The following is a 14111-nucleotide window of genomic DNA, read 5'->3' as shown; positions in this document are numbered from 1 at the left end:
AGGAGACAGGATGAGGGAGACGTACTGTGAAAATCTTTATTACTGTCTCTTGTGGCAAAATAACATTTTATACAAATAAGTCACCTAGTTTACTTTGGACACAAAGACAATAAAAACTGGAATGTGATTTTGGGGGAAGCGGGAAGGAGGAGGAAGGACAGATCAGGTCACTGATGTTTCTTATATTCTGTAAAAAATAGATTTACAGGAAAAAAAATAGACTTTCACAACTTCAATGACTTTACACGGTCCTTTGTAAAACAAGGGGTAAATCCACCTCCACCAAATCCTTCTTGAGGCTGAGATGTTCTGTGACATGGAATGTAACACAATGGTTCAATGATTAGGCTCCTACATTAGGTACAGCAGCACCTTATGCCACAGGAATCCTCGTGCACTGGGGTGAGGAGTCAGTCCTGTGAATTTCAGGACACACTGTCCTCATCCCCAAACCTGACATCATAGTGACAATGGCCATCAGAAGAAAGTGACTTTACAGAGGGGAAAAAAAGAGTATCCTGGACACGTACTGGTGGGGCAGGACACACTAAGGCAGGACTCACCCAGTTTGTACATTAGACACGGCCTATTAAATCCATTCCAGAAATGAGTTCCAGTTCAACTGAAAAACTAAACTGAAGATTGCCCAATCACTGCCATTTCACAAATTTCCAGTTTATGGTCAGCCCCAAATCACATTCTTCCACCCTATGTATTGGAAATCAAATGGCCCAAAGACTGACGTGTCTTCAGGAAGTACATGCTTGAAAAATGTTTTCTCTGCAAAACAGTATTGGGCTAATACATAAGGAGACATACCCTACTTTAGCCCAAAACTTCTTTTACTTGTTATGTCCTGTTTACCTTTTAAAACATAGAATGAAATAAACTAGGATCTTCTTTGGAGAAGCTAGAAGGGCATTTTGGCCCAAAGGCTGTACGGGAAGAGAGGCTCTCTCCAGGAGATTGCAAGGCAAAGGAATAGAAGCAGGAAGGGCAGGCCCTGTGGCACCAGGTGGGCCTGCTACTCTGATGAAATGTGCTCCCAGCTCTTGATAGAGGGCAGGGTCCCCTATGCAGGTAGTTTTTTTGCCCCCTCCCATTGTATCACCCACAAGGTAACTGCTATAAACAGTTCAGATTCCTTAATAACATGGCAGCCTGACTGGTTCTGTTACTTTCAGAGAAAGTATACCTTGCAATTCTCTCCCCAACTCAGGTACAAAGGCTTGAATTTCAAACTCATACTGGTTAACACCCCAGAGTGGAATGCTTCTCAAGATTTCCTGAGCAGCTAGACACAGGAATCCACAGCCCCAGATACAGAACACCAGACTTTCAGAAGCAGCAAAGCCCTGTCCTGCTGGGCATGGACCAAGCGCTATCCGCAAATGGTCTCCAGTGAGACTAAGGCAAGCTAACAAGGTAGAGGATACAGCACAACTCAAGCCAGACTGCCCACCTCCTCCTTCCTCCACATCGTCTTCCTAGCAAAAGCAAACACCGCAGATAAGAGATAGCCCACCAGTGTACTAGATACAGTCTGCCCAGGCGCACGTTCCAAGACACGCTCTACTGAGCACAGCTCTGGGCAGCTCTAGAACCACATCCCAGATAATACTCAAATATCAAATAGTAGAAACTCTCCCACGTGGGCCTCTGTCAAAGAGAGAAGGGATTGTTGTTAAGCTTGACAGGAACATGCAAATCCCATTTGAGGAGCCACAATGAGAAACAAAAGGTGAGGAGACAGTGCTAACAGTGCTGGCATCTATCTGCCAATGAGGAGGTGGGAACAATGGCAATGCAGCTTTCCCCAGCAGCATAAGGGACAGAGCCACACGTAAGGCACCTGGATTTACAGTGGACGCCAGTTCTGAGAGTGGCCAGTCTGGTGATAAGGAACCCACTCCACAGGAGGCATGGTCTCTTCCCTCCCTCAGGGCTGAATCCAAGGCCAGCACACAGGGGTAAGCTAGGACCTTCTCAGTGAGAAAGCTGCCAGCACATGGCATCACCAAGACTCTGGCCTGGTACAAAGCACTGGGCCACTTTCTCTAGAGCCCACACAGGGGGCAGCACTGGTGGTGGATGCACAGGAACTTCTGTGGCCACTTCTGTGGCCACATACTGTTTTTTCTGTCCCTGGCCCCCATACAGCCTTTCTCCCAAGCACTTCGGGACACTCTCCTGTCACAGGTACTGTGACACCTCACAGTCACTTACCAGATACCTGGTCCCTTCCTAGTGACATCCTTCTACTGATGCTAACCGGACCCTGGCCACATCAATCATCTCATCAGAGGGTTTGTGGAGTCTGTCCACTAAGCTAGTCTGAGGACAAAAGCAGCCCACAGATATGCAGGTAAACTTTTTTGAGAACACATCACTCTGACAGGCCACCTCAGCCTATTTTACCCTTCCTGAACACCTAAAACAATTCGAACTAGCAGTTTGAAGGATCAGACTGCATTACTTAACTCTGATCCATCAGGATAATTCCAGAAACTACTTCAGTAGAAAGGTAGATAGGAAAACCCTCCTAAAAAAGAAATCTACAAAGAGCTTCGGAGTCAAATCCCCATCAAAAGCCGATCCTCCAGGCTGCACAGTGCAGAGAAAAGTCACATCTCTTCCTTAGAAAGCTGCTGCTGATTCGTAAGCATATCCTCCCAACGTAAGCCAGATTAGCCCCAGGAAGCTGATTAATACTATCAGAAGTCTAACCGCGTATCACATATGCTGGGAACACCACTGTCATTTTATAAAACCTCCCTAAAAGAAGTCTGGAAATAAAAAAAAAAAATACAAGACCTGCTCTGGCCTCAAGAGATACTACTGCTGCGTGAGCAGAGCTGACACATTCTATTTCATGAGACTCAGAAGGGAGGAGCCAGGAGAGGCAGAGCAAGCTTGTCCGTCCTCCAAAATGAGAATAGAAGGTACTGCCAGGCTGAAACCTTGGTCTATTCCCAGAGGGGCTGGCTGAGACCCTGGAAGTCAGACAGAGCAGCAGCGTCTCCACAAAGTAGACCCTTCAGCTTGGGAGCATCACCCATTCCTTGGTGCCTCCACTCTTGGCACCTCCCCTCCCTCCCCACCCTTTCAAGTTTCTTCCAGTTGGTTTAAGACTTCACACAGACCGAGGGCAGACTGCACTGATGGCAATGCCAGAGGTGAGAGGAGGAGCTACCTGGAAGAGGCCTACCTTTCCACTTCCCAGAGCACCCAGGAACCTTAAAAGCTGCTGAACTGCTGGTGGGCCTGGCCGGAGCCTTCTCACCAGGCACAGCTATGCCTGGAGACACAAAGGCTTGTCAAGACAACCAACAGGCAGCCAGACCACAGGAAAATAAACTTTTTTGTCTGGATTCCAGGAGCCTTATCCTAACCTTTTACTTTACTATAGTACCTCTGCAACCTAAGGGGCAGGAAAAAAAAAAAGAGAAGAAAAAATACTGGGGAAGAAAACACAGCACAGTTTGGCAGCTCCTTTGGCGCACAGGAAACTGCCACCCCAGCCTTGGCTTCCTGGGGCCAGGTTCCAGATGTGTGTTGACAAATTGCAGCTTCAATCGCCTCCATGTGCCAGATCTTGTGGCCGCGGCAAAGCACCTCCCCTATCTACTACTGCAGCACTTACTGGCCTCCATTATAGGCATAATCAGCCTTGTTGTGCATTATCAGCTTGTTGTCAACAAAGTAGAAGCTGTCAGAGCGGGTCTCGTAAGGATTTTCAATCATCAGACGAACTGCAAGTCAGGCAAAGGGGGAAAAAAAGCAAAGAATTATGTTTGAGTCTGCCCCACAGGGTAGGTGGGAGAAAACTTTGTATCCCCTCCAAAATAAGCCAGCGCTTCAGAGTATACTCTGCCAGAATAATGAGATCAGAACACAAGGAGGCAGTCCTTGACAGCTGGGGAGACCACAGAGGCCCCCAAACTGAACATGATCTCCATTTCAGCGTAAGGATGCAATCAACTCTCCCCCATGGCCTCGTCTGTCATCTCCAGCCTGGTTCTTCAGCCAAGATACCAGGGAAATGTGTTCACCCTCTTCCCAACATGGACCCCACCAACCTATTTACTCAGTGCTCTCAGCTGACCAAAGTCAGCCCTGGCCTCTGGTCAGTGGACCACCTCTAGACATTCCAGTCCAAATTCAGAAATCTGAGCCTCACTGTGCCCACCTCCACACACACCCCTGACACCCCAAGGAATCCTACGTGGGAATGAGTGCAAGGAACACAGGGCAGGGAGCCTTCTCCGCACACCTTTTGGGTATTAACTTGCAAATGATCCAGCAATAGGTCTGCTTGTCTTGGGATCTAAAGTCTTGTTTGTTCAAGCAACTGCCCAGACCTCTTTAACCATACTGGAAAGATAATTAACAGTCACTACCTCTGACCAGTTGTGAGTTAACGATTACATGCCATAACGATACTGGAGAGTAAAGATAATACTACCTCTGATCAGTTGTGAGTTAATGATTACATGCCATTCGGAGTCCCCTGGAGGAAGTGCTGTTGCTCACCACAGTTCTCAAAAAGCGAAACTGATTTTTTAAAGTTCTTTGAACCCACCAATGCCAAAACTACTTGGTTTATATGCAGAATATTGCCCTCTAGGCTGATTTGGCTTCATGGGTAAAAAATCACTATACATCATCTTTTCTTGCAAGTATCTACATATTCCAGCCAGCTTGGGAGGAGGGGTTCAAGTCTGAATCAGATGCTGTCGTCAACACCCTGCCCCACATCTCAGCAATCCTCATTTTACCTGGGAACTGCACTGCCACACGAGTAAAGGGTATCTGATTTTCAGAATATGACAATTCCTAAGGACCTGGGATTCTGAGAGGAACAATCAGTGATGCCGACAAAGCAACTTAAGGCATCATTAGTCACAGGATTCCATTCACACCCTCATAAATGCCTTGAATTTTCCCTATGTGTTCACAAAGGATGTGATCCTGAGGTGGGTAGGCCAAAGTCGCAGAAACTGACAAGGCCTGTTCTTTCTCTCGTTTGGTCCCCATCTTCCCTTGCTGAGGCTACATGGCAGCAGCCTTCTCCCTCTGGTGCTCTCCCCAGGTCTAGGCCACTCTTCCTCAGACAGTACTTCCACCACCTCACTCCTGCCCCAAAATCTGCAATAGCCCCATTCCTTCCTGCTGGATCTATCTCAACACTTTATCCAATCAACTGTCTATCCTGCAGGGAATGGAAAAGAAGTCCTCGGGCCTTGATTCTATTTAGCCTGCAGTTTCACATCTAGCTCTGATTAAGAAAAAAGTAAAGGGCCAATGACTAAAACAATGGAAAACCATGACTAACAGTGCACAGGAGAGGTGCTTTATCTGATCAGAGTCCCAGGGATGGTCACAGGCCTCCTTTTATCTCCCTTAGGCACTGTCTTCCCACAGGAGGCATCTAAAAGGATGGCCTGTATTATTAAAACCTTCAGGCTGGCCAGGCACAGGCAGTGGCTCAAGCCTGTAATCCCAGCACTTTGGGAGGCCAAGACGGGTGGATCACGAGGTCAGGAGATTGGGACCATCCTGGCTAACACGGTGAAACCCCGTCTCTACTAAAAATACAAAAAATTAGCCGGGCATGGTGGTGGGCACCTGTAGTCCCAGCTACTCAGGAGGCTGAGGCAGGAGAATGGCATGAACCCAGGACGCAGAGCTTACAGTGAGCCGAGATTGCGCCACTGCACTCCAGCCTGGGCGTCAAGATCAAGACTCCATTTAAAAAAAAAAAAAAAAGAAAAACCTTCAGGCCTAGCACAGTGGCTCACGCCTGTAATCCCCAGAACTTTGGGAGGCCGAGGCAGGCGGATCACGAGGTCAGGAGTTCGAGACCAGCCTGGCTAACATGGTGAAACCCCATCTCTACAAAAAATTAGCCGGGCATGGTGGCAGGCACCTGTAATCTCAGCTACTCGAGAGGCTGAAGCAAGAAAATCACCTGAACCCAGGAGGCAGAGGATGTAGTGAGCCAAGACCACGCCACTGCACTCCAGCCTGGGCGAGAGGGCAAGGGGGCGGTGGCTCATACCTGTAATCCCAGCATTTTGGGAGGCCGAGGCGGGTGGATCACGAGGTCAAGAGTTTGAGACCAGGCCGGGCGCGGTGGCTCAGGCCTGTAATCCCAGCACTTTGGGAGGCCGAGACGGGCGGATCACGAGGTCAGGAGATCGAGACCATCCTGGATAACACGGTGAAACCCCGTCTCTACTAAAAAATACAAAAAACTAGCCGGGCGAGGTGGCGGGCGCCTATAGTCCCAGCTACTCGGGAGGCTGAGGCAGGAGAATGGCGTGAACCCGGGAGGCGGAGCTTGCAGTGAGCTGAGATCCGGCCACCGCACTCCAGCCTGGGTGACAGAGCGAGACTCCGTCTCAAAAAAAAAAAAAAAAAGAGTTTGAGACCAGCCTGGCCAACATGGTGAAAACCCGTCTCTACTGAAAATACAAAAACTAGCCAGGCGTGGTGTAATCCCAGCTACTCAGGAGGCTGAGGCAGGAGAATCGCTTGAACCCGGGAGACGGAGGTTGCAGTGAGCCGAGATTATGCCACTGTACTCCAGCCTGGGCGACAGACAGAGCAAGACTCTGTCTCGGGGGAAGAAAAAACAAAAACGAACAAACCTTTCACTGCTCCCATATGGGGCCGAGTCAGAGTTTGGAACAGGAGCCAGGAGCAATAGGAAATGAGAAGCCTGAGGTCAAATGACTAGATACACATCATGTCAGCACTGCCATGAGACAAAGCCAGGGCGCTGGACCAGATGGGTTTCAAGGTTTGTTCCTCGTAGCCCTCAGAATCTAGAGTGCTGTAAGAGTCAGGAGATACATACTGACATCCTCCGAAAGCTGGGGAAACTCATAGATATGTTCACAAGTGTTCCTACTGCTGGGGATGCAGAAGCCAAAATCAAAGTCAAAGTTTTTCAGCAAGTGTTCCCGGAAATAGTGCCGTTCGATCATCCGGAAGTTTGACACAGGTTTGTCTCCCACTGTGAACTCCACCCTGGAAAATAAATCTCTGTAAGCCTGACTTTGCCTCCTCCCTCCTCTAAAGCCACCCCAAAACCCAACAGAAAACACTCTTCTCTGTGAACAAACAGAACGTTCTCCCCTCAAGTAGTAATGGTACTCACGTAGCCCCGACTGTCCGGAGGCGGAGAAATGCCGGTGTGAACTGATAGCGGACAAAACGTCCTGCGCTGATGTCCACGTCTCCACCTCCCTCCTCCTCATCCTCCTCCTGGTCTGAAAGAGCACACAAAATCTTCAGTGCACCATCTCGGCATTCTCAATCCAAGAGTTCCATCACCAATCCCAACATCACAATGGCAACCAATTCCCAGTAATCACACCAACAAGAAGAATGGCCAGTGTTTACTGCTCACTTGCTATATATGGCAGGACACTTGCTATAGGGCAGGCTCCTCCCCTCACAACAACCCTGTGAGGTGTTACTGTCTCCATTTTACAGATCAGGAAGCTCAAGCTCAGAGAAGTCAGGTAACATGTCCAAAGTCCCTCCAACAGTAAGAGGGGGGGACAGGGATTTGAATCCAGGTCCCTCTGACTCAAGGCCTATTCTTCAACACTAAGCGATTAGCCTTTTTTAATAGTTTGAGAGCTTACGCCATATCCTAAGGGTGAAGCCTGAAACACAAGCTGGGAAATGGGCCCCTGACACGGTCTATATGATACAGCCTAGGTCTGCAGCTAATCAAGTTGAAGCGCTAGCACCAACCTAAAAGAATGAGGCTACAAAAGTTGACACTTATCAAGAAAGTTATTTCAATGAATACAAAAATTTCTGACAGGCTGCAAAGATAAACCACTAAAAATACTTTTGTTATTTAAATAGGAGACATTGACCTACAGCCTTGGGATACTATAGTTCCTTAATTGATGTCTATTTCTAGGTCATACCAGGCCTAACCCTTTGACCACCTGGGAAAGGGTGAAGCAGATGTGGGGGCCTCTGACTCTACATGGTTAATGCTGGTCTCCGGTCTAGTCCACTCCTGAACCCAGGAGATGAAAGATTTGTAAAATTAATCAGAGGGCTGGGCGCAGTGGCTCACACCTGTAATCCCAGCACTTTCAGAGGCCAAGGCGGGTGGATCCCCTGAGGTCAGAAGTTTGAGACCAGCCTGACCAACAAGGAGAAACCCTGTCTCTACTAAAAATACAAAATTAGCCGGGTGTGGTGGCGCATGCCTGTAATCCCAGCTACTCGGAAGGCTGAGGCAGGAGAATCGCTTGAATCCGTGAGACAGAGGTTGCAGTGAGCCGAGATTGCGCCATTGCACCCTAACCTGGGCAACAAGAGTGAAACTGCGTCTCAAAAAAAAAAAGAATCAGAGAATAAGCATTCTAATTCTAATGTGAATAGGAGTTAGTACCCCCCAGTGTCCAGTGAGGACATTTTCTCCAGGTCTAAGCCGTACATGGGTACAACATAAGAGAAGTCTTTTTCAGCATCAAACATCTCTGCCTTTGACAAGCCCAAGAGCGACTGGGCAACCAGGCTGAGTAGGGGTTCAACCCCAGAGACTCTAAAACCCTGGCTCCAACAATGTGATTCAGAGAGAGTTAGAGCAAATCTTGGGGATTCAAATTCATCAGAACAAGTGCTGCAGAAAGGTACTGATTCAGTGTGAGGATATTCTATTGTTTATATTTACTGCTTTATTTTGAGATAGGGTCTCACTCTGTCACCTTCGCTGGAGTGCAATGGAGTGATCACAGCTCACTGCAGCCTTGATCTCCCAGGCTCAAGCCATCCTTCCACCTCAGCCTCCTGAGTAGCTGGGACCACAGGCATGTGCCACCACACCTGGCTAATTTTTTTGTACTTTGTACAGATGGGGTTTCACCATGTTGCCCAGGCTGGTCTCAAACTCCTGGGGCTCAAGTGATCCGCCTGCCTCAGCCTGCTGAAGTGCTGGGATTACAGGTGTGATCCACCACACCCAGCCTCAATGTGGGAAATATTCCAAGTGAATCAAGATCCTTAAATGTAAAAACTAGAAAGACTGAAAACCAAGATACTTTACAGTATCTTTAGCTGACCTTCTTGAAACAGTTCTTATACTGAAATGACAACTCTGAGTCTAATCCAAAACCACATACCTGTAGTAGGCCTGGAGTCCTTGAAATGTCCCAGGTACTGTGATATGTGGCTTAGGGATAAGAACACCATAGACCCAGGAAGCTAGCTAGTCTTGATGTGACCATCCCAATAAAAAACCACCCATGAGCAACCAGGCGCAGTGGCTCAAGCCTATAATCCCAGCACTTTGGGAGACCAAAGCAGGTGAATCACAAGGTCAGGGGTTCGATACCAGCCTGACCAACATGGTGAAATCTTGTCTCTACTAAAAATACAAAAAGTAGCTAGGCGTGGTGGCAGGCACCTGTAATCTCAGCTACTTGGAAGGGTGAGGCAGGAGAATCTTTTGAACCCAGGAGGTAGAGGTTGCAGTGAGCCGAGATCATGCCACTGCACTCCAGCCTGGGTGATAGAGAAAGAATCTGTCTCAAAACAAACAACAACAACAAAAGAACCCACAAAACAACAACAACAACAACAACAAAAACTACCCATGAACTTGAGCATTTAGGTGCCTTGGTCAGTATTAGATTATGAGAGCATAAATACCACCAGGTAGGGGTGAAATCGGGGCCTTATCAAATTTGCAGGCTCTAAGTAGCAAATCAGATGAGAAACACTGCAAAGTAAGTTTAGAAACCACACTGATACTATGAGTATCTGTACCAGTATTCTAACAAATGACTAACTCCAGGGGGCGCTAAACCTCCAGTGAGGTACTCCAAAGGCTTCTGTGGTCTCCTGGTCAGAATGAATAACCCCTGCACTTTTTATCACAAGCACAGGAAGCAGTTATCAGAGGCTAATTTAAGGAACCCCAAGTAGTTGAGCTCCTGGGTCTGTTCTTCCAGAAAATGGTTGAGATTAAAATCTAAACCAGGTCTGGGAAATCCAAGGCACTACGTAAAGGAGAGTGAGAAGATGGCTCAAACTGCCTCATGTCTGGACCAGAATCCTCCCTATCATCCTCCAAGAGGGCTCCAAGCTCAGGTGAGTTTTCCTCATTATAGTTTAATTTCAAGGATTCCTTTCCCAACTGGAAGCAACATAAGATGAACCAGCACAGGGCCTTAGGAAAGTGTCGCTTGGGAATTCTAGGCCTCAGATCCTTTGCTGTAAAATGAAGATAACAGTAATTCCTCACAGAGGTGTGAGGATTACATACACTGATGTGCATAAAGATGTGGAACACAGTGACCAGCATAGAATAGACATCCAACAAACATCAGCCTCTGAACGCAGCTTCAAACCACCATGCCTGGCAGGCCAGGCTACGGGAAGAAGTCACAGAAGTGGGACAGACTGGAGTCCAAGAAACAGGATGCAGTGGCACACCAAGATTTGAGTTTCAAAGACCTTTGGCTCAAAACTGTCTACTGGTCACTACAACATTGAGGCCTACCTGAAACGCAAGGTTTGGCAATCTCAAAAAGTACTGTCCCTGTCTCCAAATCTCGAATTTTGAAGCGGGTAAAATCAATACTGTAGATGTTGTCTTCGGGTTTACATAAATAATCTGAAAACAAGAGAGAAACCAACACTGTTAAATAATCCTCCAAAACTACCATTTATTTAATTCTCAAGTTTTGAAGCAAACTCAGATTTTTTTCTTACACAATACACTTAAAATACTCCCAAAAATTTTGTCATGTGTTATCACCAGCAGAAGTTGTATGGACAGAAATAGGGGATCTAACAAAGAAAAAAAAGAACAAGGACTTGCTTTGGATGAAAAATTACAAAACTTTTAGAAACTAGGATAGAAAAGGTGGATTTCTTTGGAAACACCTAAAAATCTTTCATTATCTATCAAGTTGGATGTCACAATAGGGCAGAGAACTTTTTATAGAATTCCAATCTAAGACATTTAAACCGACTTAGCGGATAATACAACGCTAGTTTGCCAACTGTCAGTGTAAGAAAGCCGAGATCAGCAAACTTTTCTGTAAAGAGCCAGATTTGAAATAATTTAGGCTTTGCCGCCACATGGTCTCTGTCACAACCACTCAACTCTATCATTGTAGCCACAAAAGCATCCAGACAATACGCAAATGAATGAATGTGGCTATATTCCAGTAAAACTGTATTTATGGACACTGAAATATGAATTTTACATAACCACGTGTCTCAAGATTTTAAAGTTTTTTTCAACCATTTAAAAATGTACAAACCATTCTTAGTTTGTGGGTTACACAAAATCATACTGTAGACCATACATATTATACATATCCAGGCAAGAGGATACATCTGCCGGTGAAGGCATTAGGCCCAAACGACTATAACCTGAGCAGCAAATTCAAATAATTCTAATCACAGCAAATTTCACTGATTTCTTTCTAGGATTATTCCGGATAGCACCTTCTCCACAACTCATTTTGATACTTGATCTTTTATTGCTTGAGTTAGTTGTTTTCGTGTTTTACAAGTTGTCTCTTTAGTAAGATGGCAAACTTGACAACTACTGATTATTCTGTAACTGCTAAAAAGGCTAACATCGGCTTTGGACCCTTAGAGGGTACTCAAATATCTGCTGGATAGAATGAACAAGACGTTAAGAAGAGTAACAAAGAGGTTGCCAGGCTCTCTCTAAGAAGCTGCACAGGTGGGTTTGGACAATGAGCAACAATCCCAAGCCCCCAGATAGGATCTGAGTGCCCACTGAGAATCCTGCTTAGGGCCAGGCACAGAAAACCCTAATTCACTTGGGTGACAAGAGAGGGCATGAGGTTACCAAGACCAGGTGCTGAGCATGTGTGTACTTTCAGAGCCCCAAATGAAAACTGGTTCAGAAAAAAAGCTTTTTCACACTCACTGTTTCAATAAAACTAGCAAGAATGTCTAAATAGCAAGAATGTCTAAAGATATGCTCAGGCCTGCTAAAGACAGTCTCAACCCAAACAGTGTTGGGAAATGGGGGCATCCAAATATCTAGAATCAAATTAAAACTCTTTTAGGAGATGGGAATTCCCTTTCGCTGGGTGGACCAAGGCCCACTCCCCACAAACTTCCATTCCCAAATTACTAGAGCTGCCATCGGCAATCTGAGGTGAACCTGAACAGCCCTGGGCCGCCTGCTATAGCAGTTCAGCAGACACCATGGCAGCCTTCGATCCATCCAGGGAATGCTGCTGCTGCCACAGGGTTAGGAGACTGCAAGCCAGGAGTGATGGGCAGGCCAAGATGGGCCTAACCAGGTGAGTGCACACTCCTGCAGGGAAAACAGCAGCAAGAGAAAAGACGTCAACTCGGGGACTGGCTTGGCAGAGAACAGAAAAAGGGAGATCACCAGATCACCCAGGGCAGGGACTGGGCAACATTTTTCTTCCCACCCATCCTCCTATCAACGAAAAAGCTTAGGATGGTTGCCTTTTGTGCAGGAAACGCATTTCTGAAACCCTGAAATCATTCTTAATTCACGAGAATGTCAAAAGCAGGATTCACACGTCGGAGTTTGTACACAAACTGAAACTTTATTTTTGTTTTAATGTGGCACAGTTTTAAATGAGCAGGAAATGCCACGGCTATGTGTCTGAGGAAGAACCCACCTGCACACTAAGGGGCAACCCTCTGGACCCAAAGCGGGAGGGAGGCCCGCCAGGCTGCAATGGGGGAGGGCTGCAATGGGGCCGGCGGAGGAAGCAGGTAAGGCTTCTGGCCTGCCAGAGGGCTGGGGCGCCTGGCTGAGCGCTAACTTCACGGATGGCCGGGGGTTCCAGGCTGAGGGTCCAAGGGCCCATTTATGAGGGGACCTCGGCCCCCGGCCGGCTCAGGAGGGTTCAGTTCAGCTGAACGGGGCCCTCTACGCAAACAGGTCCGGCAGAACTAGGGAGCCGACCGGCCGAGGGGCATCCTAGCGTGGCCGGACTCACAGGAATGAGGTCAAGCCCAGGAGAGTCCTTCCCCACCAGAGCAACGTGAGCGTGGCGGGGGCAGAGCCCGGCCGGCGGGGCAGCGGGAAGTGCAGCCCGGCCGGCCGAGGGGGTCTGGGGGGACCCGCGAGCTGGTCGAGTGGCCGGGTCCGCTGAAGGCTCCGTGAGCCGGGGCACGGCGCGAGGGGAGGGCGCGGCCCGCGCGGCACTCACTCTCGGTGACTCGGCTGAGGCGCAGGACGTGCTCGGGCCGGATGGTGTCCAGCGCCAGCAGCTCCTGCTCCGTGACCGCTGCCCCGACGCCGTCGTCGGCCGCGTGGTGGGGCGCCTGCCGCCGCGCCTTCAGACGGTTCAGGACGCCGCCGCCCGCCTTCTTCTTCTCCTCCTTGCCAGCCACCAGCCCCCCGGGTCCAGCCGCCGAAGCCGCGGCCGCAGCCTTCGGGTTAGACCCGCTCATCGCTCCGCAGCCAAGATGGCCGCCGCCTCCACAGCGCGGTAACTATGGAGAGCGGGGGCGGGGCCCGGGGCCGGGGCCCGGGGCCCGGGGCCGGGCGGGGAGGGGGCGGGGCCCGGGGCTGAGCGGGGCGGGGCCGGGGGCGGGAGCGGGGGCCCGGTGGGCGGTGGAATTCCCTTTCGCACAGAATGGACCAAGGCCCACGCCTCCCAAACTTCCATCGCCAAATAACTAGAGCTGCCATCAGCAACCTGAGGTGCACGTGAGCAGCCCTGGGCTGACTCCTATAGCAACTCAGCAGACGACACCAAGGCAGCCTTTCCATTCAGGGAATGCTGCTGCTGCCGCCACAGGGTTGGGAGACTGCAGGCCAGGAGTGATGGGCCAGCCAACATAGGCCTAACAAGGTGACTGCACACTCCTGCGGGGCCCGGGGGGCGGTGCTGCGGGTACTGCCCCAACTTTGGTCCTGCCAGGTGGAGGGCCTAGGGGTGGCTGGAGCCTTAGCATCCCCACTCCCCATCAGGCCCCCAAGGTCGTCCACGATGTTTAAATATATATGTTACGGTCAAATGAATTTACGTCATATAAACTTTCCTCCTCCTCATCCTCCTCCTGGTCTGAAAGAGCACACAGAATCTTCAGTGCAC

The 14111-nt window shown here is 48.9% G+C and overlaps 1 protein-coding gene across 4 annotated transcripts; it reads right to left on the bottom strand.

Annotated features, from left to right (window-relative positions):
* Positions 1-22: 22 nt before the first annotated feature.
* Positions 23-13499, bottom strand: UNC119B (unc-119 lipid binding chaperone B). Of its 4 annotated transcripts, none has more exons than XR_012420770.1 (5): positions 12684-13499; positions 10541-10654; positions 7166-7277; positions 6863-7035; positions 23-3752 (listed from the first exon to the last, which is right to left on the bottom strand). XR_012420770.1 is itself a non-coding variant. In XM_005572415.4 (5 exons), exons 1-5 carry the CDS (start codon positions 13462-13464, stop codon positions 3640-3642), a joined length of 756 nt encoding a protein of 251 aa, XP_005572472.1. In that variant the 5' UTR covers positions 13465-13499; the 3' UTR covers positions 23-3639. The 4 variants fall into 4 exon arrangements, 3 of the variants coding, with proteins under 3 accessions (XP_005572472.1, XP_073864174.1, XP_073864175.1); XM_005572415.4 differs by having other exon boundaries at positions 13221-13499; XM_074008073.1 differs by lacking the exon at positions 6863-7035.
* Between the last annotated feature and the right edge of the window lie 612 nt (positions 13500-14111).

Source organism: Macaca fascicularis, chromosome 11 (genome assembly GCF_037993035.2).
Source record: "Macaca fascicularis isolate 582-1 chromosome 11, T2T-MFA8v1.1".
Lineage (NCBI taxonomy): Eukaryota > Metazoa > Chordata > Mammalia > Primates > Cercopithecidae > Macaca > Macaca fascicularis.
The sequence above is the reverse complement of the archived record's forward strand: the minus strand, read 5'-3'. Positions and strand labels throughout refer to the sequence as shown.

What these genes read in the sequence shown, in the direction of transcription:
- UNC119B (XM_005572415.4), bottom strand. Translation starts at nt 13,464, where the DNA reads ATGAGCGGGTCTAACCCGAAGGCTGCGGCCGCGGCTTCGGCGGCTGGA. An exon ending in TGCCAAACCTTGCGTTTCAG is followed by an intron (nt 7,278 to 10,540) that starts GTAGGCCTCAAT and finishes GTGCTCTTTCAG; the next exon opens with ACCAGGAGGAGGATGAGGAG. An exon ending in CCAGCTTTCGGAGGATGTCA is followed by an intron (nt 3,753 to 6,862) that starts GTATGTATCTCC and finishes CCTGACTTGCAG; the next exon opens with TTCGTCTGATGATTGAAAAT.